The 27616-nt window shown below is 36.2% G+C and overlaps 1 protein-coding gene across 1 annotated transcript in view; it reads right to left on the bottom strand.

The window, feature by feature from the left end:
- Window positions 1–23255, bottom strand: part of LOC114357643 (uncharacterized) — a gene marked incomplete at its 5' end in the record, with an annotated part of 70971 nt that extends 47716 nt beyond the window's left edge. Inside the window, one exon of the mRNA XM_028311359.1 lies at window positions 23074–23255. Coding sequence (XP_028167160.1) covers window positions 23074–23255 — 182 coding nt within the window. The remainder of the gene's footprint in view (window positions 1–23073) is intronic.
- Between the last annotated feature and the right edge of the window lie 4361 nt (window positions 23256–27616).

The raw sequence follows: 27616 nt of genomic DNA, 5'->3' as shown, positions 1-27616 counted from the left end.
TCACATTTAAGATAGCATTCGGATCAAGACGACCGCGACGCGAGACTGCGACTCGAGACCGCGACCGGCGACCGGTCGCAGGTCGCAGGGCGACAGCTACTTACGAATCTTCGCGACACGAGTCGTGCGACCCATACGAAACTCAGTATGCTTGCAGTTACTAAACTAAACGGTTGTATTCCATCCATCTGTAAACAATTTAGCAGCGCGACAAACGCGCAACAATGCGCTGCCGAAAATTTCATACTATGTGACAGCGAATGCATGCCTTCACATTAGAAAAACACCGCTGCCGCGACGCAGTCGCACTACTAACGCCCTTATGTGAAAGCGCTCTAGTATATCAGCACCTACAGACAAGCAGTTTAACTACAATATTTAATATTTAAAGTATGAAGACAATCGAATGTTATTATTGTTATTAATATTCTCACTATCAGATGCGGGAAATATCAACCAATAATTTTTCTAAGATTTTTTGACTGAATTGATTTTTTTATGGTTTCTACCATTATAAAAGTGTGATAATGAGGTAGGTAAACAATTTTAAGTAGATCTTTCCCCTGAAATGATTTACTGTCCCGATTTTTACCGATTATTCCCGATAATATCACGATATTAAGCAATTGTTCGAATTTAGCCGTAGCGACTTAAACATTTTAGGTATTGGGATAATCTGTTTGTATATTAGATTAAATTTCCCATATTTCCTGTATCTTCCAGATTAAATCTATACGTCTCTAAATCAATTTCGCCCGCAATCCAATAAATCTTCGAACATCGGCGAGCTTTCTAAAAACTTGTTACCGTTTTAATTCTCTAGTGTTCGAGTACAGTCGGCTAAAATAAAACAAAACGTGGAATGGAACTTGTACACTCCATTTAAACGTTAAAGGCGTCTTCGATACTGAAATAAAAGCGCTTGGACTATCTCCAAGAAGGAACGAATGGCCGTTCCCGTGCCAATCTAGCACTTAACTGTACCGTGTTATGGGAAGGTGAGTTTTTGAAGCGTTAAAAACATATTGTTGTATTTAATAGCTGGCAGTGTAATGTTTTAGCGTTCAATTTAAGCGTAGTCATGCTTTTTATTCGATTGAAAGTTCGTAAAAACACACGTCACAACAATCTTGGAGATTACGCAAAACAAAAGAAAGTGTGATTTTGCACTTTAGCTAGAATATGATGCTGCCACAAAAATATTTAATAAAGAAAAATCATTTTGTACTCTGTACTTTACTATTTTGCGAAACATCGCATTTAAGTTTTTCATTTTACATAGACCGTGAGAGATAGGAGCTTTTCCTACAAAAATAATTTTAGTAACGTGAAAATAAACCGTAAAATCCTTTAAAAGATAAAACTTTTTACAAAGAGATTCTCACCTTTTAACACTAGAAAGGCCGCCGTCCCATTTTTGTCCCACTCGCGAGTTTGATCAGCTCTAACTTTTTTATTTTTCAACGAAAGTCCATGAAACTTTTTGACTTTTTCTGATTTATTGAATTTTATCATTTTTTAATGTTTTTGATAACATAACATTAATAGATTTTTTTTTAAATCGGTTTTACCTAGAAGCGCCACTGGGTCAATTTTGTCCCACCCTGGTATTTGCTACAATAATTCGATGAAGAGTCCTTTTTTCGAGGTGATACGAAAGTGGAGAGGTGAGGAGAGTTTAGGTGACTCGTGACAATGCAGAAATGTAAATATATTGTACTAGTTTTTGCCTGTGACTTCACCCGTGAGAAATTAAGTTTGTCATAGAAAGACCTCATTTCTTGACACTTATCGTTGCTTTTTGACCAAATAACTGAACATTATTCTAAATTATAGCCTATATTATGTTATTCTAAAGTATTAACAATAAAATTGCAAAGTTTTATTAAGATCGGCTTAGTATTTTTTGCGTAAAAGAGTGAAAAAACATCCATCGATCTAACTATGAATCCATGCTCACTTAGTTTAAGTTCCAGGCATATATCCACCTATTCATCCATCATATCCATTCATCAGTCCATCCATCCTTCAATTCATCAATATTTATTAACTTTTACATTTATAATATTAGTAGGAAGATGGCCTCTAAACATAAGCCAGTTCATACATTGTATGATTTGATACATTTTTAAAATTTGTGACTTATACAATTTTGAAGATTAAACGTACATACTTTTCACTGTAATTGGTCAAAAACTTCATTGTTTGTGTACAGATAACAGAAAAATAACCATACCTATAGAAATTCCTAAACATATAGTACACCAGATAGACAAAAAACCATACAAAAAAACTTTGTGCAAAATGTGCACTATTATTTTTAAGATATTTATTTTTTCTTTAAAAATAATAATGACTAGTTAAAGTAGTAATTTCATGATTTTAATACAGTATACCACCACGTAATATGTGACTATTTTTAAATGAAACCAAAAACATCTAAATTTTAACAATTCCAAATTAAAATTGAATACATTTATATTTTTAAAGAAATAAGTACATATTGTTTTAACCACATAGATAAACCTTTTTTTATGGATACTACAAATAGTTTTAACCATAATATTCATGCCTGAAACTAAAAAATGTTACAAAATACATGCTGGGACAAAATTGACCCAGCGGCGCTTTTAGGGGGGTCGTAATCTTCGGCACTTCTAGTGTTAACGGACTAGTTATCTAATGTCTGTACCAGACAGGTACGAAATAAAATTCAAGCAGCATTAAAATGTTAATTTCTAGCACCAAACTCGTTTAAGTTTACGTTGTGGCTTCTAACGCCGCAAGAAATTAACATGAATGTTTACGATTATTCTTAGATTATTTAAATAACCTCTTATTAATTCCACAACCTTAAAGTGAATTGCCAAAGTTTTGTAATGAGCAATTCTCTGAGCACTTTTGGAATGGAGTACTAACCACGTCTTATTATTTTGATATTCAAGACGCTACGGCGTAGCGGCAGTAGCGGGCACGCTACAGTTGCTACGGAGCTACGAGCTACGATGCTACAGCGCCCAACGAGAATGTTCGGGCAATTTTTGAGTAAATACTTTATGAAAATACATACTCCGCATGAACAAATGAATATAAATGAAAACACTGGCTTTAAACCGAGAGTTTTAGTTATTGCTGAATTAATACACATCTAATATTTCCTGAAACAGATAAGCTAAAAAATAATATTATGTTTGTGTTCTAGGAGTGGGGTCACTAAAATGGTTCAGAGGTCACCGTTCGAATAAAAGACCTTTGAAACAGTTCGATGCTACTAATTTCTTTCCATTCACAATCGTCTAACGACCTTAAAGATTTTTTCACATTTATAAGCTACGCAAAATAAATATTCACTGTTTAATCTCAACTCGATTTGCATAGCACGCGTCACGTTCATTTTACAGTTAAAAACTTTCGCACCTTAATGACCTCTGACTTCCCATAAAGTTTTTTAGCTCCTCAAAACGACTTAAAGTCGCAAAAGTTGAACTCGCAAATAGCTTCCGAGTAACAGATGTCAGGACGAGTCCCGGGAGAGGGCGCCTCCATCGATCATTAGTGGACCTCTCTGAAGTGGAAAACGGATATTTAGAACCTTACAAGGTTAGTGGAGCAGGAAAAATACATAATGTGTGTGTTGAGATGTGAAATTTTTGTGTAGGTACATTGAAATTGCTTGCGCTTGACAAATTTGGATTTTTGATTTCATATTTTCGTGCTTAAATCTGAATGAATAAACACATCAATCTACTCGTACTTACATTTGTTGGACTGAACATTTTTTTAGAAGTTTAGCGCACTTCTTCAAAATTGAAGTAGGTAGACAAGGGGCAAGAGGCAAGAGACAAATGAATAATTTGGCCTAAACTCATGGTACAAACATGTATAAGCTATAAGGGTTTTCCTTTTCAGGTACAGAACCTACCGTGAAAAAAAGTACTTTTTATCCATTTTGTAAGTTTTTACAACTAATATCCACAGCGTACCTACCTACTACAATAAAATTTAGATAGGATAGTAGACTTATTTAGTTACGGATGTCAGATTTCTTACAGTTATGTTTATTATTGTTGATGTTGTTGTTGTTGTTGTTGTTGTTTCAGCCGAAAGACGTCCACTGCTGGACAAAGGCCTCCCCAAGGATTTCCACAAAGACCGGTACTGCGTCGCTCGCATCCAGGCACCTCCCGCGACCTTCACCAGATCTTCGGTCCACCTAGTGGGAGGCCTGCCCACGCTACGTCTTCCGGCTCGTGGTCGCCACTCAAGAACTTTCCTGCCCCAGCGGCCATCAGCTCTTCGAGCTATGTGCCCCGCCCACTGCCGCTTGATTTTAGCGATTTTGCGGGCTATGTCAGTCACTCTAGTTCTCCTACGGATCTCCTCATTTCTGATTCGACCACGCAGGGAAACACCGAGCATAGCACGCTCCATGTTTATTATACCAAGTCAAAACTCATTTCGTCTAGTATTATTGTCAACAAAATCTATCACAACTTTGATGAGCCATCCATTGGGAAGTAATAAGTAGATGTTAATGACGCCATTGTAATCTTAGTTCGGATTGTTTGGTTTTAATTAGCAAAACACGCCCCGCGGTTCCTCAGTTGGAAGTTTGGATGGATGTCACTTCCCAACTCGGTGTGAAGGTTCATTTGAGATCTTAGTAGTTTTGTTAACGACTCTTCTTGGGCGTTAGTTTATTGAAGCTTTTAAGTTGGGAACTTGGGATGATTAAGGTTGAGCTACAGTGCTGGGAATAAGGATTTATGTTTATTAACTTGTATAAAAAAGCTACTGATGAAAATTAAATTGCTTGTGTTATTCTAGAAATCCAATAAATAAGTAGTAATACCACGGGTAATACGCATCAAATGTGTAGTCTGCCCTACCACCACTGCAATATGACACATCTTATATCTTCTTTCTTATAAATAAAAATGAATTGCTGTTCGTTAGTCTGGCTAAAACTAGAGAACGGCAGGACCGATTTGGCTAATTTTTGTCTTAAAATATTTGTGAAAGTTCAGGGAAGGTTTAAACGGTGAAAAAACACAGTTCTTATAAAAGAAAAATATAGCAGTACAAAGTTCGCCGGGACAGCTAGTAAGTAATAGTTTCGAATGTTTTGATAGAGCTCAAAATAATGTAATTCTAATACAACAAAAAATACTCTAGGGCTGAGTTGCACCATCTTACTTTGACTTTAACAAACGTCAAAAATCTGCCAAATTCCATACAAAAAACATGGGTTAATCTTATAGTTGCTGTTAAAGTTAGGTGGTGCCTGCTCTAAATGACCTGATTATGATGTCGATCGGTACATTATCTAGATGCGTTGCTAATATTGTTATCGATACTCTATTTGATAAATTAAGCATCAATCCAGTGAATCGAATACTAAATTGATTAAAGTTATTAATATCGAATGCCTGCGGTAATCCAGGCTCCATCACTTGGCAGAGCCGAAGGCATGCGCTCAACGTTAGTGGCTTCACAGATTCATTAGCTCGTGCGATTAATCGCTCGTTTTGCAGCTTTAATTAGGCAAACTGATTAATGCTATGCCCCGCTACAGGTTAAGCCCTGGTTTCTTGAATGAAATTAGTACAACATTAGCTCAGGATGACGGTTAAATACGAGACTTTTAATACGGATTTTAACGTGGAACAATGAAATATTGAAGAAGACTGTGAAAAAACAAAATGAAAAGATAAATGGCAAGATCATTTAATTTCAAACAAACCTTCATAATTTTGTCATCAGCAATAAAAAAACACACCAGCAGCATTTTAGCCGATGGTAGGCCATTATTGGAATTTAATCAACAAAAACATTAAAAAAACAAAAATAAACAAAATTACATTTTATTCCCTAGCGCCAAAAATCACAAAGTTTGTCAAAACGACATGGTACCTGCTAAATTATAATCCGGTTTTCCAAGGTAATTTAATTTTCCAATATTCCTACTACTGCTGAATGAATGATGACCATGTTGAGTTGCAGCTCTTTTCATGGTTGCCACTCTAGTTTGATCTTTAGGAGTGTGTCATTAAGGACATTTAGGGACGAGTGAGTCGCAAATTGGGTTTTGTAAGGGTGCGCTCACATGGACTGAAAGTGTTGAGCCACAAAATTAAGAAGAACAAGTTTACATCACGTTGTAGAGTGAAAAAAGTTTGACTGTTTTAATTCAAAACCTTCATTATTAGCCAAAATAAAAAAAAACATCGTTTCTTTCATGATGAATCATGAGAAATGCGCTATGTATGTGGCGATCTAATGCGGTGCCTAAATAGAAGACGATCAACAGACGCATTCACTGACTTTTGAAATCACAAAATACTTTAGTTTCGCCTTTACTACCTTTCTCTTATCATGAAACATAATTTAAAGCGGTAAACAAAAGACGAATAACATACGCATTATCTGTCTCTTCCAATCTCGTAAGTATCCCAATCCTTTGAATTTTTTATTTATTTATTTAGAAAAACCAGGGTTTTACAGTGTGTAATAATTACATAAGATAGGCAACGAGTAAACCACTTCTAGGTTCCCACTGGTAAAAACAATTTAAACAATTTAGTGAGCCTTTGCAACAGGGTTACTACATACTACGTACTACACTACTATAATATACTACGTATACCTAAATAAAAAGTATTGCAAAACATTGCCAAACAGAATTCATACAATAACTACTTATAATTTCACCTTTACTACCTTTCTCTCATCATGACACATAATTTAAAGTGGTAAACAGAAGACGATCAACAGACGCATTCTCTGTCTCTTAATAAGTACCCCAAAGTGCACTTTTGAATTGACACAGTATAACCTCACCTTAACCACGTTCGTCGCCGAGGGCAGATCGGTGTGCAAAGGAGCGGAATATCCAGGGTAATCAAATTATCCTTGTTCACCGGCACGGATTAGGCACGGTTCTTTTGTTCTAACACCCGGACTGGCAAAGATTCGGGTGATCTTGTCGTACACGGTGTTACGGTATAGATCGATGTGATATTCAGTTGATTGTGGTTGTTGAATGGTTTGTTTAGATTAGAGAAATCTTAAAAATGTTTAATTGTGTGAGAAATCAAAAATCTTTTATCTGTTTTGTGTATTTGATCTCTGGCGTTTAATTATGTGGTTTATCTACGGAACGGCTGGGAAAGCAAACATAACAATAAAAGTATTCCTGTACCTAGATTGCACTGCTATTTTGTTTTAGATTGATCTATTAGTGACTGAAAAGGATAAACGAGTGAGCTACGTAGACCTTTATTCACCTTAGATATGAAAAGGCAAAAAATTTTGGATCTATAATTACTTTTTCAATAAAAGCTTAAGCTTTTCCATAGTCGTGCAATACATAAGCAGTTAAGTACCTTAGCTTCATTAGCTTTTCGATTATATTCCTTGTCTTCTCCAGCTTTATTCGTAACTCTAAACACAAAAAAACTAACCTAGAACCCCAGTAAATTTTACGAATTAAAATTACGTAATCTATTGTTTTATCTAAGTTAGGTATAATTTAATCGTATTTTGGGCCTCTGAAGGTTATCTGGATTTGTTTCTGACTATAATTATTTAGTCACTTAGGTCGTATGTAGCAGCAAAACGAGACTAAATATAAAACAATAAAATTGCTAGTCACTACTTATGTGTTTATAAATTAAAAAACTTCGTTTCGGAATATTTAAATAGATAATCAGAGTAAAAGAAAATACGGTATTTTATCTTTAAATAAGAGAGTTGACATCAAATTAGAGCAGAAATGAGTTTCCAATTTCACTCCAAATTATCAAATAAGAAACAATTACGAATCACGGCTTCAAATCATATTTCTCTTTGTCATAGTAAAGTAAAACGGCCTATGTTTTTGTTTTAATCAGTCTAAAACTGATTTTTTAATCAAGATATCTTTTATCTAAAGAATAAACTTGTCATTTTGACATAATATCTCATACTGAAACTGTCAATGTGCCAATTTAAACTTATTCTTCAGTTAAAGGTTATCCGAAGATTTAAAAGCAGCCCAGTTGGATAATATTCCTTTTTACATTAATAAACGTCAGATAATAAAGCTGAGTGATCTTTAACACGTTAAAAGAAACAAAATGAACTTGAACACATTCATGTCTGAAACCTTTGAGCCTCCAATAAAATTTTATCTACATAAATATTACCTCTTCAGAGCAACAACATAAAATAATTATCGGAATGGATTGGCTGTTTTCGTTACCTATTTAAGAAGAAAATTCAAAACGTTTTCGAGAAGTTAATTATGTAGGTCATCTTGCTCAGACAGGGTCTTGTAAGATCTTATTGAAACTTGCAAAAAAGTTGTTATCTTTTGTTAAGTTAGATATTAGCTTAAATAAATATCTATTGATAACGTCTGCCCTTGATTCGTTATTTATAGAACAGTTTATTGGCTCCAGTTTAATTATTTGAGTATCGAATAAACAATGTTTATTTGAACAAAACTTTTCATTCGTTTTGAAAATAATTGTTTGTAGAAATATTCTCGGAACTTCCAAAGCCTAATTTCAGCATAATAAGATAATTAGGTGTTTTCTAGAAAAACGAAACAACGTAATTTAATCAAAAGGAATAAATGTAACGTAATAAATGTGGGTGTTTTCATTACAATTATTAACTTCCACACTTACAAAACTTATTATTTGATTTCCAAGTTATTACGTCTACCCAAATGCCTATCCAAACACGATTATCTTTTTTCCTCAAAAGCGAGATGAAATGAACTAATAATAAAAACAAAAAGCAATCTACACACGTTCTGCAAAAGCTGCGGAGTAATTAGTTAGGAAGGTATCCATCGTCAAGGTGGATTCGATTAAAACTTTAGCCGCGAGATTAAATTTACTTCAACGCTATTGCTATTGAGGATCAAGAGGCGGAGTGACTTGCTTCTGACGTGCTGAGAGAGCTTAAAGGATTGCAGGAGTCGAATACAAGTTTGGTACATTAAGTACATAATGAGAATAAATATTATACTTAATTAACGCCCGCAATCACAAACGATGCTTGCTAAATGAAGCAGAAAATTGAACGCACAGTGTTGAATAGAGCTCTGTGATTGGTTGGTGTGTGACCCTGAGCATTCACGCGCACTGTGAGGCCTCATAGTAATGTTTGTGAGTACGGGTGTTAGAGTAAAAAGCATTCCATGATGCAAATACTCGTATGTCAAGATTTTAGATACGTACTGTTAAGTCAAATCTGAATACATATTTGATTCTTAATATTGTGTTATGATGGACAACAAAGCCATTAACTTTAAACTATTCAGAAAAGTCTTATAATCTTTGTAACTAAACAAAATAAATCATAGATATCGTAAGTTTCCTAGTTCATTATTATTGACGTAATAGTTTTGGAACTTTTCCCAGTTACTTTGCCAGACGTATTAAAGTAGAGAATAATAGACGAACTTCCTAAAGGAATAAAGGTGACAGTTTTATAACGAGCAACATTAAATAAACTTTTATTGCTATGTTTTTGTCAACAAAATTCTATGAAACTTATAAAAACTGTGTTTTCAGCTGCTCTCCGAATCAGCTGGGCGGTTGCAGGTTACTGGTTAGACAGAAAACTGAAATCCACTTTAAGCGGTGAAGTCGAGGGCAGAAGCTAGTTTTTCTAAAACATGAACTGGAAAATCTCTGCATGGAAAACTTGGCAACATGGCTTATAGTTTTATCTAGCGCTACTTACGGAAGGTTAGTGCGACATCTAATGTTTTATTGAGTCAACAGTTTTCCGCATTATAGTGACTAACGAGTGAAATATTCTAAAAATTCATAGATTCTGGTAACAAAATACCAGACAAAAAAAGGTTGGGTTTCAACATCTTACTGTAAAAATTCTATCAAATTCCTTACAAAAAACACTGACTATCGTTATAGTTACGGTTAAAGTTAGGTGCTGCAAGCCTGCAACTCAGCCATAATATTATACAGTTAATCAACATCATCATTTAATTTTCAGCCTAGCCATAGGACGTCCACTGCTGAACATATGGACTCCCCCAATGATTTGCATACGGACAGTTGGTAGCGGCCTGCATCCAGTGCCTTCTTGCTACCTTTATGAGGCCGTCGATCCACCTTGTGTGTGGACGTCCTATGCTGCAATAATTGACAACGTCACAAATGCACACACTATTTGCACTGTTCCGTTGCAATAACGTTTGAATTCCGATGAAAAAGTGTATAAATCGTTGCTATACGATTCCAAATTCTTTTAAAACGGGTACACAGACTAACCGCTTCAGTTTTAAATTGCTTCCGGAGTCGCAGGAGTAGATTATATCCGAGTTCCGAACTAAACCCGATCGGATTAATGGAGCTATTCATCAACGTGATGTACGGAACTTGATTCCGTGATCCGTCGGTTTGTTTAGCAGTACTATCTGCTAAACAAACCGACGGATCACGGAATCAAGTTCCGTCAGGCAACGGCAAGTCAGGCTAAATATTGTGGCTTCTTATCTAGTTGTAATAGAGTCGATTTCGCGATCAAAAAGCCTGATTTTCTTGCACAGACGAAGGCGCGTCAAAGTAAACATTGTGGGTTCTTATGTCATTGCAACATGGGCGAATTTACAGCAAAAATAGATAGTATAATTTGCTGAACTGTACCTTCATTGTGTAGGAGAACTAGGGTCCAATTCTGAGAACTTTCTGTAACTTTACGCTAAAGGTCATTGCGTTCATATTTCTCGTGAATAAGTCACAAAAGGGACTATCGATGTTAATACAAGTTAATGTGTAATGAATAGACTGCTATACGTATGAAAGGAATCATTAACCTATACTATTTGAGAGAAAAAATTGTCGGTATCATCTCAAACAAGTCAATCAGACATAAAAGTACCTTATATGGTGAAATAATATTATCACTTTTCACTGTATGTGATCACTTCTTTTTGTTGAGCATTTCTGAGAATAAACAAAAGTTCCTACATAGCTACTTTCAAGTAAAGTATATTTATGTACATTCATAATACAACAAATTAGTGCTATTATTATTCTTTGATGTGAAGAAATTTAGCAGACAATGAAAAAAAAAAACAAGTAGGCACATAATATCGGTAAACTTGAAAAATAGTAGGTAACTTACCTACCTGTCTACCAGATCGTTAGCAACTAAAAGAGTTTCTAAAACAACATCACAAGTTAACGTTTAAAACTTCTTTCAACTTGACTTTGTAAAAAAACAAGAACAAAAGCGGGTTAACCTGGAGAGATCTGGATAGTTTTATTTCATAAAAAGCACAGACGGAGAAAAAACAGCTCAATAAAGACAGAGTATTGAGTTTCGTGAAACTGTCTACCTGAAAAAAGTCTAGGTCTTAAAGATAAAAAGATGAGACTTAACAGATTGAGCTTGAAATCTTTTGGCTTTGAAAGAAAATCTTTAAAAATATTTGGGTATGATTTCATTTCAAATTCGTAACGTTGTCATTCTCAACAATAACTTTGTAACTTGTTATTAATACCTTATTAAAGTAATATTGCAATGAAAATGTGACAAAAATAATATGAATTTAGCTAAAAATCTTTTTGAACGGAGAAGCGATGTAATTTGGTTATGAAAAAGCTGTCTTGTAAAAAATATTATCCTATTTATATGTAAATTGTAAAGGTCTCAATCATCATACGTCATTTTGACGCTTCCAAACGCAAAATAAATTAACTGGGGTTCGCGATCAGAAATAAAATGGAGACTTATTGAGAGTCATTGATCGAAAAATAGTTTAGGCTGTATTCTCACACAGTACATTGTGACGTCATGCACGTTGTTGTAGTCTTTGTGTGTAATTCATAATCAAGTGACTTGTTATTTATTTAAATTTTGTTCGTTTCGTTTCCTTATTTAACGGAATCCTTAATAGCTTATGTAGAGTAGAATGGTATAAAAGAAATAATATGATTTTCCCTGAAACGGAAAAAATAAGTCTAATGGCACCCCATTAGAATTATTTTTTCCGTTTCAGCCGCCTCTAAGCCGCCGTTTTCGGTGAAATTATTTATTATTATTTAATTGTAATAAATAAAGGTTTTAAAAGCAGTAATTTCCAAGAAAAGTATTGTTCATATAAGAAATAATATTTCAAAACACTTTCAATACAACATGAAGAATGCAAGTCCATATACTTTCCAGCTCTCTAAAATTTCAGTGATCTCTAGATGCGATATCAAATTTAGAGCGAGTCACTTTTGGAGTATTGACATTGGAGTGTCGCCATATTTCCACTGATGGAAAATATTTCCAGTGGGAAAATGTTTCCAGTGAGTAGTTGCTTGCCAAGTTTTGGATCCGTCTGTGTAGAGAAAATTGGAGACTGTAGCTTACCTCGAATTTTATTTACTGCCAGCAGACAAGTTTTAACAAGACCGGCATATTTAAGAACTTTTCCGATCAAGTAACATAAAAATCTGCGTTTGATACATTTGTTAGACCGCGGATTTTTCTTAGCCAAGATTTTTTGAGATAAAGATTTGAAAGAATTTAACCGCAATGATTTTGCTTTACGTAAATGTTAGATTAGTTTCGTAAACTTTAACGAAGTTTTTCCGTTCGCTGTGCATCAGTGATCATGGTTTTAGTGATGAATATTGGAAGATAGTAAGTAACCTAATTCTTGACAAGAATTTTAATCTTTGACCTTTATTATGCTGTAGGTACCTATAGATGACTGCAAATCAAGTATTAATGTAGTTATACTAGGTGTTTTTTACGTAGCAAAAGCCAAAAGATATTGCACCGATGTTAATAACATTTTATTACCCTTATTAAAATTAAGTCTGCCTCATTGTGTGTTAAATGAAACGTAATATTTCAGACCCAACAATGACTTAAAACACTAAAAAAAGCTTTCAAATGGGAATGCTTCAAATGAATTTTCGCCTCCCTTTCTTTTGTCAATAGCGAGCACATTTTCATGTACAAAGCAACAATACACAACATAATATTTTGTTCGGGGGAAGTCTTTTGCATAGAAATCTAAGGATTGGACTCACAAACAAACAGATTTTGTATTCAAAGGCATTCAATTCTGAACACAAGGAATGATTGTATTGTACGGAATGAATGAAAATTGCGGTTTTCACAAGAAATAGCTTGCAAGCAACTAATTCCAGCGCGATTTTCTTTTGGCCTGTTTCTGCTTTATTAGGCTGTCTTTCTTTGACATAAGCCAAAAAGAAAAGCTTGCTGCAGTCAAATTGAAAGGCAATGTCAAATAGAACGGCTATAGTTATTTTTCACCGCAATCTTTTTGGGTTCCTCTGCTACTCATCATTAGCTTAGTTTTCTCATCTTGTCAAATTAAACCTTATTATTTATCCTAAGTCATATTATCTTTAACGAATGGTTAAGGCACTTAGAGTAAAAATAAGAGAAAATTCAAATATCAATCACATCATCAGTAAAAACTGAAATGACAACTTTCCTGTAAAAATATTTTTCACGCCAACATGAACTTAAAACTGTCCTACTAATTAAATAGCTTTTCTATTCGGTCTGTACCAGTGATGTTCTCGTGTATTTCGACCGAGGCCGAGCCGTTTATATGTTAATGTGGGCCGCCGTCCCCTGGCATTCAACTCAATCAGCTTAACACTGCACTCACAATTGCGGGGCAAGGGCTAATATCGACGTTTATTGGGCTTGCTTAATTATTTATTCTATGTCGTCTTTCTCAACTAGGTGATAGGGAAAATGAATGAATCCCAACCAGTCCAGCAAAGTTTTACTATGTTATTTTACGCGGCGTAACCTTCAGTGTGTCTCTATGTTTTTCTCTTATTTATAAATTGCAATTTTGAAAAATTTTCTACATAAATCTTTTTAGTGAAAACTACATGAAAATTCGTTCAGCAGATTTTGAGTTTATCGCAAACAGTATCAAAGGTTGTATGTTTATTATGTTGTTTAATATGTAGTGATTTTTATTCCATGATTTGAAGGACAGATGAAGACTTACTGTGACCGACACCAAATTAAAAAAATAATAGAAAATCAATTATAGTCAGCACGTTTACACCTCGTTTTCAGATTCTCCTAATCTCAAATCATCTTTCCTAAATAATTTTTCGCCAACTCCTTAAATTCAAGAGTTGGTGTTGAAATCCCAGATGTTAACGGCTCAAAGTGATTGCTAATTCTGTGTCAAAGAAGCCGGATTGGCTGGCATCGGGCAGCTAACGAACCGTGCTGCAGCTGCGCCACGATGGAAAAATACGTGGCGAAGGCGTCCGCCTTGAATGCATTACAAACGGCACAACGATTGTAATGTAAAAAGTTTTTTTTTGCTGTTGGAAAATGCATCACGTAAAGATTAACGCAAAGGCATACGCCTTGAATGCATTACGGCTTACGATTGTAATGTAAGACTTTTTTATTGATGGAAAATGTATCGTGTAGTGTTTAGGCAAAGGCTTGATTCCTTAAATGCATTACGACAAACGGCACAACGTTTGCAATGTAATTTTTTTTGCAGTGTTCATAGAAAAGGCATATTTACTGATACTTTTGAATAAGACGTTAACTCTTTCGGTTTTATTGAGAGGAACAAAACGAAATAAAATGAAAGACTACCTTTATGGCATTCTACTAGACGACATTCTCTTTTCTTTACGAGAGTGCGTTTTGCTGATTTGAATAAGTTACTTTCGATGAATTTCGTTTATCGAAATTCCTTTACGACAATCTGAACTCACAATATTTTCATAAATTTTATTAAAAATGTAGGTATCCATCATGCTTTATTCCTTACGGGGAAAATTCTTTCTTATAATAAGAACAGGGAAATTGGTATATTTCCAATATGATGGGAATATTTTTATGGAACAAATCGATTTGGATTCAAATGAGGTTTAAGAAAAGTCCCGGTGGAATAAATATGAATGAATAACCTCAATGGTAGTACAGACTCGAAGGAACCTAGTGCCTTTTTCCATGTGTAGGTTTGAATAATTCTACTGGAGATATTCTAACGTATCAAAATATTCACTATTATTAGATAGGTACAGTTTCTAGAAACATTCCATTACCATTTTCTGTTTCTTCATTATTTTACCAAAAGACCTCAACTATTAAACAAAATCATCTTCCAAAGATAAACAAAACGACCAGTCCTGCGCTGGCAGCATCCAGGCGCTTCACCAATTTACGAATTCGCCAGTACATTTCTACCTTTTGTATTATATTTCCCTTATTCTTCAACCAAACCAACGCGTGCAGATCGCCATCGCCAGCGCGATCACGGTGCGATCATAGGGAAATGACAGGTCGCGTGAACTGTCATGGGTCGCGCGACCTGTCATTTGCCATTGATTGCGCCGGCGATGGCAATCTGCACGCGTTAGTGTTGTGATCAAATACCTGCCTTGTTATGCATAAAAAAAAAATAAAATAATAAATATCGAAGACGAAAATATCTGCGCCGGAAAGAAATATCAAGAAATTATTGGGTTCATACAATTAATATGAAAAGAGAAGCATTAGGTGCATTCTATACATTATTCCCAGATCTACGAGCACATGAAGACAGGTTTTTCAAGTACAACTACTTTTGATGAATTACATAACCGTTTGAAGAACTCTTTGCAACGTCAGGATACAAAAATGAGAAACTGCAAGGCCCTTTTCACACGTCCCGGTTGCCGGCTAACCGGCGCCGGCTACCCGGCGTCAAATGTATGGGCATGCCGGATTAATTACGCCGGAACATGTGAAAGCTACGTACCATGCCCATACACTTCACCACCAGGTACCCGGCGCCGGATAGCCAGCAACCGGAACGTGTGAAAAGGCACCAACTCTCGCAGACTGTACCTGGACGACTGACCGGCCGGCGCGTGTGAAAGCTAGTTGAGTGTTCCATACACCACTGTCAGTTCGGCCGCCGGCTAACCGGTGCCCGGCGACCGGACGTACAGTGGTGGATCCGGCGCGCACCCGGCGACCGCCTGCCGGATTAATTTACGCCGGAACATGTGAAAGCTCCGTACTATGCCCATACACTTCACCACCGGGTACCCGGCGCCGGATAGCCGGCAACCGGAACGTGTGAAAAGGCACTTAGTGTGGTTAAAGCTTCCTTGTTACGCATATCATACTTGTGTACCTACCTTTATATTTTTGGCAGGTATTCTTATTAATTTCATAATTTATAAGTCAAGGAACCATAGAAAAGATTTTAACTTTTTTCTAGCAGCTAATATTCCCAAATTTTAAAAAATATACACAATTTTATGAATGAATTATGTAGCTCATTAAATGATATTTACACACATGCACACTAAACAAGTTTAACTTGGACCATTATTTTTTTTTAAATCAAAATTCGAAAAACTGGCCTAAGTACAACAGGTTCCCCTACTTACTAAAAATAGATATCTAATATAATTAAAACTGTTTACAACTCTTTAAAGTCGCCTAGCTCGACTATCCTACTTACTTTTCTGCTTCAGCAGATGAGAAGCTCGGTTCGTTAACCATCGGATAAGCAAATCGGATTTCTTTGAGACGGGATTAGCGTCGCTTTGAACATTAACACCTGCCGTCACCGCTCGCGATTGCTGCTAACGAGTTGATAATCGAGAGCGGGATCGATTTATTTACATATCTCTCAATTCGTTACTATTTTTATATGACTATCGATTCTTTTTGATTCTTGTAATATAATCATATTCCTCCACTTTACATTAGAACTAGTACCTACTACCTCTCCATATTAATATTACTTAGTATAATCGAAACCAGAATATTCACAGATTTGAGGTCGACTCGTCTCGTTCATTTGTACTCAGTGTCGGAGCATCCCTTAATTATTTTAGAGCTAATTACGGCCATTAACGAATATGTTAAATTACCTCTTAAGTTAAGTCTTTTACTAATTAGTATTTCCGTAACAGCATTTTATCATTGACCACTTCAAATATCAAGCTGCATACAGGGTGGAAACGATAAGTGATCTCACTCTATTATTTCCAAACTATACAAGATATCCAAAAACTGGTTACTGATCCTGAAAGTGCTTCACGAGCTCTATCCAATGGTACCTATAATAGGTTACATAATAAACTGGATCTATCTGAAAATTCAACGTTTCCAGCCTCCATACATTTAGTAAAACCACATTATATTAAAAACTATACAAGATATCCAAAAACTGGTTACTGATCCTGAAAGTGCTTCTCGAGCTCTATCCAACGGTACCAATAATAAGTTATAAAATAAACTGGATCTATCCGAAAATTCAATGTTACCAGCTTCCATACATTTAGTACTGCCACAGTCATGGCACTCATGTCTTGATAATATTATAGCAAGTAAAGCCTAAAACCAATGTTTTCCATGAACAATTTTAAATAAGAATGCAATTTATGAGTTAATTTTAAGTGTTTATTATTAATACAAAAAAAAATTAACACTTCTAATGTTGTGTGGCTGGCATAGTGGCATACATTTAGTATGGAGGCTGAAAACATTGAATTTTCGGATGGATCGAGTTAATTCTGTAACCTATTACTGATATCGTTTGAAAGAGCTCGTGAAGCACTTTCAGGATCAGTAATCAGTTTTTCGATATCTTGTATAGTTTAGAAATAATCGAGTGAGATCACTTATCGTTTCCACCCTGTATAAAACAGATATCAACCTAAAGCAAACGATTGCGATCTTGATCAGTTTCATGCTACTTTTCTCCTTCAGCAGATGGGAAGCCCGGTTCGTTACCCATCGGATAAGCAAATCCGATTTCTTTGAGAAAAGCACCGCTTTGAGCTAACACCTGCCGTTGACGCTTCTCGCGATTATTGCTAACGATTATCGGAAGTAATATCGATTCATACGAATATGAATTAGTTACGTCAGCTAGTATTATTTTCACTTATACGTATTGGTTAGAGAGAGTTAAGTGTACAAAACACAAAAACAGCAGCATATGATCAACAAAACCTCGTAGTAGGTACAGATGCGAGGAATTTGGCAGGTATCGAGAGTTACCTGAATAGTGCTGTTACAAGTAGTCATCCTAAAAAGGGAAAATATCCGTAAAAAATCCCTTACTTCAGTTGTAAAATATTCAAATACAAGCCAAAATGCTATTTCCTGGTATGACTGGAGTTCACAGACTTGAGTGATGAATTTTGTAATTTCCGCTTAGTTGTGAATACAATGCTTTCTAAAATAATATTAAAGCATTCTTTAACCGAAAGCAATACCTACAAAAAGTGAAATTAAAATTCAAATAAAATACGCAATAATAGTCTTTAATACCTAAGACTAATAAAGTTCATGATTTTTGTAAGTAAGCATCTAACACATGAGACATTTCCTATACCTAAGAAATCATGAATTTATGGCAAGTTTTAATCTTTTTGTGTTTTGCCCTTTTCAATCTTTATGCCTCTACTCTGTTACTTCATTTACCGATTTAACTGAACGGAATGAGACCCACACAATCGATATACGAAACTGAATAGCAAAATTAATTTCCTTCCGTATGAAGGCATCCATCTTATCGACATCAGGCCCATCGGTTACGTCACTATCGGGCCTGCAATCATGATTCATTAGACGCAGATATCTTTGGAGGGGATTGCCGATCGCTTTGAGCTATTAACACTTCGATTTAGGAAGTGCTCGTCGGTGCTTTAACGAAATTATCGGCGCTATAGCTGATTGAACGCTTTTACTTTATTGGCTGTGACGCTTTTTATTTACTTAGGTACTTTGAGTTTGGGAATGTAAATGCGAGGTGAGATCGTTTTGATTATTGATGATTCAATTTTGACTGAAATCGAGTGATGGCGAAGACTCACACTAATACCTCTAGAAAGACCGCAGATTTTACGACTNTTACGACTAAGTATCCCCCGCACCACAACACAACTCAAAAAATTGTGACGCACGAACTTAACTGTTTGTAGTGATCTAGATATTTTCCAAGTGCATGTAAGTATTTTACCAATGAAGTTTTAACTTTGTGAATTAAAGTATTAGTTGGACGACAAACTTTTACAAAATAAACCTTTACAAGATAGAGCTTATCCCATCAAAAACAATACTTGTCAAAAAAACCAAGTCTCGCAACTCAGTTGTTCTACGGTAAAAAGTTGTGAGATCTATGTTATACCAAGTCCAGGCCAGGAAATCTTTAACGTTTTACATAACTTATTGACTTGGCCATCGCACTAAATAATTTAATTTACACGTGTTTTCATGCGATGGCCAAGTCAATATATTTATGTAAAACGTTAAAGATTTCCTGGCCTGGACTTGGTATTACATGGATCTCACAACTTTTTACCGTAGAACAACTGAGTTGCGAGACTTGGTTTTTTTGACAAGTATTGTTTTTGATGGGATCTCATTTCTTTTTGTATTTTGTAGACAGCAGTTATGTATCTAGAAAACTGGACCGAAATTGAAAAATTTTACTCGACTTGGCGGTTGCACTACCGTGCCCCCAAATATTTTAGTTTTTCCTTGATTCATACACCAAACACTACTTATATTCCAAATTTGAAGCTTCTAGGTCTGCTAGAAGTGCCTTAGAATTTTGATGATCGGTGAGTCAGTCAGTGAGTGACAAAATTAACAAAATTAAGAAACTTTGACCCGTTATAATTCTTAAACTACTGGTTCAAATTGAATGAAATTTGAAATATACCGTGTCTTTACAATGCCTGCATAGCTAATGAAAATTCAGCCTTCTAGTTTTATCCACAACGAAGTTACAGGCGGTCGAAAATGGCCTGAATTGCTTCGAGAAAAGGATGGTACGGCCGTGCTCGACTTGGTGGGGGCACTGCCGTGCCCCCAGATTTTTGGTACAAGATGGTAATTCAAATCATTGATCTTGATCAATAAAACGCCAATTGCTCTATATTATTTCCATTCCATTAGTCTTTCTTTATTGGCTTCAATATGTCACTAACTTTTTAGACAAAAAGTCTCGAAGTCAGACTGCAGTGTCTCCTCGACTAAGACAAATGTACCGCACTCTGATTGTTCCTGCTATCGCGTTGAATTTGAAATCGGCTCTTTCATAAATTGCCCGTCTCAGATACCGTGCGTGTAGACCTGACATTCTAGAGGTTGAATGAATGTTTGATGGTATCGAGATTGATAAAGTGGTATCATTAATTTCGTGGCTGTTGCCAACCGAAGCAGAATATTGAACTTCGTGGAATATTTTGTGGAATGAAAATATGCAAATGTCATTTATTGTGACGATGTATTCCTTGTTGAGCCTTTTAATTGTTTTTTTAGTTCTGAAATCAGAATTTTTATGACCTACTTTTTGACTAAATATTTTAATCCGTATGTTTTATATATCCTTGGACATTTTACACTGCGCTTCTAGTCCCAAACTAAGCAAAGCTTGTACTATGGGTACTAGACAACGGATATAAACATACTTAAATACTTTTTTTTGTAAATATATACATACTATACATAGAAAACACCCAGTCCAATACAAACAAATATGTTCATGCACACAAATGTTTATACTGTGCGGGAATCGAACCCGCAACCTCCGGAATAGTAGTCCGTTTCGAACCACTACACCAAACGGCCGACAATGTCAGTACTTAGACTATTAAAAGAAAAAAAAAAACACTGGAAAAATGTATTATAAAGTTGAAACATAGAAACTGACCTCTTTTAGACACTAACCAATGATATAATAGGTAAGTATATCAAAGTGTATTTGATAGATATCAAAATCTGCCCATTCTCATAAGAGAAGCTAATCTCATAGAAAAATCAAGTAAAATTTGGAACTTTATGCACTTGTTATAAAGGTTATTCTTCTTGATGTGCTGTCGACCGTACATGATTTGCATGCCTCATATCCTGTCTCCGTAACCTCAGACAACTAACCAACGGAACAGTCACAACAGGGACATAAAGTGGATTATCGTTAAAAGAGAAAAACTTCTCGGAGAACTACCCGGGTTCTGTACACAATGGAGGTAGATAGAGTAACCCTTACTAGTTGTCACGCGCTTGGGTTGGGAATACATTTAGCCTGGGCGCAGACCACCGAATTTTAGTTGGCCGATAGTTGGGTCGGGCTGTTAATCAGTATGGAGATGTATGAAAGTGCACATATTATTACACATATTATTCTTCATACAAATTACAATCGATCCCAACTATCGCCCGACCAAAAGTCGGTGGTCTGCACCTAAGCTTAGCAATCATTGAAGCTGAGCTAGTGACCGAGCACGTGGCTTCTATTTCAGAACTTTGCTGCCCCATCTAGCGTCAGCTCCGCGCACTATGTGCTCTGCTCATTGCTACTTCAGCTTGCTATAGTTCTTTGGCCTATACCAGCGACTTAAGTTACGGAGCTCCTCATCATAAAGAAACATCTAGATCCCTCTCCAACTTTAAGCTTCCATATAAGGCCTATAGTAAGAGGTCATGGTGTCATCACTGGTGACACACACTGGTAGACTTTCGTCTTTAGGCACGGTAGGCCGGTCTTACTGTGCACCTTCTACTCCCATCTCAACTATGCGACTCTGTAGCGCCGGTTGAAGTTTCTTAGACATCTCAAAATGTCTTTATGATCCCGGGCGACGTCGTAAATTGATATTTATTCGGAATCCTCCCTCGCCCGCACTCACTTAGTATTTCAAGTCGGTGTGAACTCAACTTTAGTGTATTTTGTTCGACAAATTCTTTGCGAGTTGCCTTTAGGAGTGTTCTAAAGTTTTATTATTAGCACTTCTTGCTGTTATGATGGTGGGATTCGTCTTTTTCGCTATCAAAAAGTTTCGAAAGGCTTGTGTAAGATTTAAGCAACAAAATTATGATGATTTATTTATTTATTTATTTATTTATTATTTAATAAATGATGTCTTAATTTAAAAACTTTTCACTATTTCTTTTTATTGGTTTACTAAATAATATTGAAAGAATCTTCTGCATCGCAAGCCTAATAATTGGATACCATTTGACATTAATATTTCAAAAAGTCCAAAGTTTTTGAAAAAATCTAAAAGCTAGTTTCACAAAAATATGTCCAGTAAATATCGATACGAATGCCGAACAGCAATTGCTTTAATTGGAGATACAAATTTCAAACGACCGAAGTCAATTAATAAAACATCGTCGCCAATTAGGGACCTAATCGCTCACAACATCGCACCACTTACACACATTATACGTATACTCCACAACATTCGCTGAGTGCTCTCATATCAGCAAATTGGACATCCATACACTGCCCAATTGAAATAGACTCTGAAATGCCTGCTGTGGGTATACAAGCTAAATTGGCAAAATATCGTCAATAACTCCAGTGGAGTACTGGAATATTTTCCAGTACATGAAACCTGTAGTTTACATTTTTTCATCTGTTTGGTGAATAGGGCATCTGGCTGGCGAAATGAGATTTCCACAAAGTAGTAATAACTTGATCGAATCCCGAGCAGTTTGCTTTTACGAGATGGTATTGCTTTTGCTGAGGAAATACTTTGTTGATCCACACAAGTTCACAAGATTTTTTCTGTACCTATTTGACTTATGTATTTTTGCGATGCAGCACTCTTTTCACTTATGTTTGGATTGTAAAGCGACAAAGTTTGATGAAAGGTGTAGTCATGTGACTTGCCATTTTAAATCATCTTGGATTTATGCATAGTGTAGAAACCAGAATCAGTTCGTTTTAAGTCTAAATTTTTTTGCTATAATTAGCCAAATAGGTGATGTTGTAGTAAATCATTTAATTTTGATTTGGAAATGTTAGAAAAGCTATTTTTATTTCATTAAATAAGTACACGATTTACTTGTAAAACTAAACTTGTTACTTGTTAAACGAAAGTAAAGTCGTCGATGGAGTACCTACTCGTATTATACCTTCTTAGCAACTTACTCTAAGGCTGGGTTGCACCATCTGACTTCAAATATAACAAAACGTCAAAAGTCTGTCAAACTGCATTAAAAACAACAATTATCGTTATAGTTATGGTTAAAGTATGGTGGTGCAACTCAGCTTATGAAGGTGATGCTTTTTACCTGTGATCATCTGACTAGCAGTGGTCAGCAGCTTGACATCGTTCTCGGCGTCCTGCGTCTCCAGCCTGACGGTGACGTTCAGAGGGTCCAGGGTTTCGTCTCCCGCTCTCCCGTGGAGGGTGACCAGGATAGCAGTGGTCTTCCCCGGTACGGCCACCTCGGGAGCCACGACTGAGAAGCCGCTGGAATGAAAAATAAGGGTTAATTTACTTATTTAGTTAATAGCCCGCGGTTTCACCAAGGTGGATTTGTGTGGTGAAACTGTTAATCTATATAAATAAAAATGAATTGATGTTCGTTAGTCTGATTAAAACTCGAGAACGGCTAGGCCGATTGAGCTGATTTTGGTTTTAAAATGTTTGTCGTAGTCCAGGGTAGGTCTAAACGGTAAGCAAATACGCGCGCGATATTGTTTTTCTGTGACAGACAAAATTCCACGCGGGCGAAGCCGCGGGCGGAAAGCTAGTGTATAATAAAATTGTCGAATTACTTAAAATTTTGCACACAAGGCCAGTATTTTAATGTAACGTTAGTTCAACTTATCGCAGTTTAACTGTGTTTGTCCAGCATAAGATCTGACCTAAATCTAGTCTCAATGATTTCTTTATACTTGTTTCATATAGTAGCTTGAACTAATAATACAAATAAAATGTGCAACTATCTACTTCGACTAAAAATACATTAGTATTGTGTCATTACAATAGTTGCCGTCGACAACGCCTAAGCCTATCCATTTGTTAACAAAACTTTCGTTTAATATTCGTATTGTGCCACAAAACTGAATACTCAATTGTAATACAACTTCCTTTCCCCATCCACATATTTTCCCGTGTGATAACAAAAATAGAGCATTACAAACAAATGGAAACCATTGTACGCCCGTATTGCTTGTTATTGGCGCTGGAGCGTCAAACACAACTCAATAGATGTATTGAAAATTCTCCAAGCAAACTGACTGCACTGCGACGAAGAAGCAGAGATATTGAAAGGATTTAACAGGTCAGGATTTTGGCGAGGGATTCCAAAACTCTAAACAGTGTAGTGTTGGCCCGAGCCATCCGAATGCATCGTATATTATTATGAGTTGTTGTTGTTGTGTAGCTTATCGTGAACGCGAATAGAAATTGGCAATGCTGGAAGCTAACAAAGCCTTGAGTTGGTAGTTCACACCCCCAAACAATTGAAGAATTTGTTTAGAGTTAAGTTTGCCTTAGTTTTAAAAAAAAATTCTGTTTTTTGTAAATAAAATTTAAATACACAAAAAAAAAAAAAAAAAGCTGAAAACTCGACGCATAAAAAGAGAATTGTCAAAGTTAAAACTCGACACTCATAGATTTTGTTTAGTAATAGGAAACATTGACTATTTATAGAGAAAGTTCTTCAACTAATGTTGTTGTTTCAAAACCTATCACTTATTTCAAAATGTAGATTTTTGTCACATCTGCCTATATTAATAAACCTTCATCATCATCATCATCATTTCAGCCATAGGACGTCCACTGCTGAACCTCAATAAGAAAAAGTAAACCTTATTGAACTTTAATTCTTTCTCGTTAATATTCGTATTTTCCCCACTCTAACTTTAGTAGGGCCCCATTGTTCTAACGTTTGATTTGCATGAATTAGAAACTGACTTTTTGCACTTTTTAATTAATTTTCTATTTACCTTGCTATATCATACAGTTAGTTTTAACTCCCACGAGCTGAGATCTTCATTAGAGACACCATAACCATGGCGCCTCGCTGTTAATTTGCGCTACTAATTAGGTTTTGTGTTGATTATGTTATTAGTCGCTTTGTCGTTATACCGACGGTAATAGGCTCTATTGCTGTATAAACAATGTTTATGAGTTCGCTTTGATAGTGTTGTTAAATTAGTATTGTTAAATGAGGCTTTATTAAAAGTTGGTAGCTTTGTTATTAAAAGCTCTGGCATACGAGTGTAGGCGAAATAATTAAAAAATAATATATTAAGCTAAGTTTTATTAATAAATTGTTTGGTTTGAAAGACGAGTTGGTTCACTACAGTAGTTTTCTCGGTGGGAGTCAACTAGTGTCCCCCGAATCTCCAATCAACAGAAAAATACATTTCATTTCTAAATAAATGATTAACATATACCATAAATGTGACTTGAAAATAGACCTCACTTTGGGCTCACCTCTGGGATCAATTAGACCAATTTTTATGGTTATAAAACCAAATAAAGATCTTACGTGTCCTCTTTAACAGATGGATAGCGATTAATCCCAACTTAACAGTTTTATAGTAATAAAAAATGACTATAGCGTAACTACCTATTTTTTGAAGAAGTGACTCTGGATCCTTGTAAAGTCACATTTTTGGGGTAAAAACCTTTCCTTTAATGAAATGAAGTTTAAAACTAGGCTTTCAAATGGTACCAATGTTGGTGGGAAGTGGGGATGCATACGTTTGATAAGTGCTTGTCGCGGGAGGTGCGATTTATTTGATGCCGAGTGTATGTAACTTGTATTGCAATATAAGTAATGAATTTTATCTGGTGATTTTTCATACAAAAATGGCTTTTGATTTTCATAATAGATGGGGTAGGTACGTACAATTTTTCTTTACCAAATCGGGTTAACCAAACGAGCACTAAAGTAAGTTAATCTTTCCGCAAACCAAATATTTATTTGAGGACGAAATAGCTCCATAATGTCTGAATTTGAAGAGGGTTTCAGTCGATATGTCGCGCACATATCCAATGGAGGATTTATAGACCCATTTCGCTTCTGAGCCATGTCTACAAGCTGTTTTCGATAGTCATTACGAATTGTCACGTTAGCAGGCTCGACGACTTTCAGCCCCCCGAACAAGCCGGTTTCCGAAAAGGCTTTAGTACCATAGATAGACCATAATAATATACGCTACGGCAGATTATATGGAAGATGAAGGAGTATAATCAGCCGCTTTGCATTTGTGAACTATGAGAAAGCCTGCGATTCGATTGAGACATGGGCAGTGCTGCAGTCTCTCCAACTGTGCCAAATTGACTATCGATACATTAAAGTGTTGAAAGGCTTGTACAAATACGCCACAGTGACAGTCCGTTTCAAGAACAGGACCCAAAACCTATCCAGTTGCAGCGAGGGGTGAGACAGGAAGACGTCATCACCATCGCCCTGGAAGATGTTTTTAAGCTTCTGGGCTAGAGCGGATTCAGCATAAATATCAACGGTGAGCACATCACCCAGACAACAGACGATATCGTAGTCATGGCCGAGATCGTGGACGATCTAGGCACAATGCTCGATGGCCTCAATAGAGTCTCTCAACGAGTGGGTCTCAAAATGAACACGGACAAGATTTAAAAATCATGTCTAAAGACCGTGTTGCACCCACTCCTCTAAAAGCTGGAGACTCTACACTCGAAGTTGTTGACAATAATGTATACCTGGGACAAACAGTACAGTTAGGTAGGTTCAACTTCGAAAAAAGGTCAATCATCGAATCCAGCTCGGCTGGGCAGCCTTCGGGAAGCTTCACGATATTTTCATGCGGCGTCTCCGTCGCGTTGCTGCTCCGCTTTAAATCCGCTTTGAATCCGCTTGCAATCCGCTAGGGTGGCAAGGGCCTTAAAACTCAGAGGCACACTGATGTTCAAATACCGTAGCCGAGTCCTAAAGCCGCGGTACGCGTTCGCCACGAAAAGAGTGAGCAAGACAGCAATATCTCACTCACACGTGTCATGCCTTGTTTATAACGACTAGTCTTAACGCCCAGTTTCAAAACATTACAAATAATATCACATAAACAACAAAATTAAAATTAAAACTAAATGTATTCTATCGAGAACACTGAGAATATTCTCGGGAGCGTTCTCGGTTCTCGAGAATATTCTCACTGGGAATATTGCCGGGAACGAGAACTTTCTCAGCGGCACATCTCTAGTTGGCCTGTTTGACCTCGTTCCCTTATAAAACTTACTCTGCAGAAAACACGCATACCTACCCTACATTATAGGCTAGCTGTTCCCGCAACTTTGTAACACAGTGTATAATAATGTGCTGTCAAACAATGTAAATAAAATTATTTTGTTTTGAGTCACTTTTCTGCCATTTCCAAAAAATGCACTTTCTAGTATTTTATTTTATACCTAGCGGCCGCCCGCGACTTCGTACCCGTGGATGCCGTTTTACCCCCTTAGAGGGGGAGTTTCGTAAAACCTTTCTTAGCGGTAATATCATCTACCTGCATGCCAAATTTAAGCCCGATCCTTCCAGTGGTTTGGGCTGTGCGTTGATAGATCACTATGTCAGTCAGTTAGTCAGTTAGTCAGTGAGTCAGTCAATCAGTCAGTCAGTCAGTCACCTTTGAGTTATATATTAGATTCACTTTGTCACTTGGTTTGCTCAATTGACCCATTGCTGTATTACATAATATTGAAAGTAGGCAATATTACATATTGCGTATTCGGTCCCCTCACACCAATGTAGGTACCCTTACATTGAATCCAAATTCGAATAACAAAAGAGTAGCGAATGGACAGTTGCCAACTCTAACTCAATCGATATCGTTTCGTTC

The sequence above is a fragment of the Ostrinia furnacalis genome, unplaced genomic scaffold (assembly GCF_004193835.3).
Source record: "Ostrinia furnacalis isolate ACB-3 unplaced genomic scaffold, ASM419383v2 OfSCF3306, whole genome shotgun sequence".
NCBI lineage: Eukaryota > Metazoa > Arthropoda > Insecta > Lepidoptera > Crambidae > Ostrinia > Ostrinia furnacalis.
Note: the sequence above shows the minus strand (reverse complement) of the source record. Positions and strands in the feature narration are given on the sequence as shown.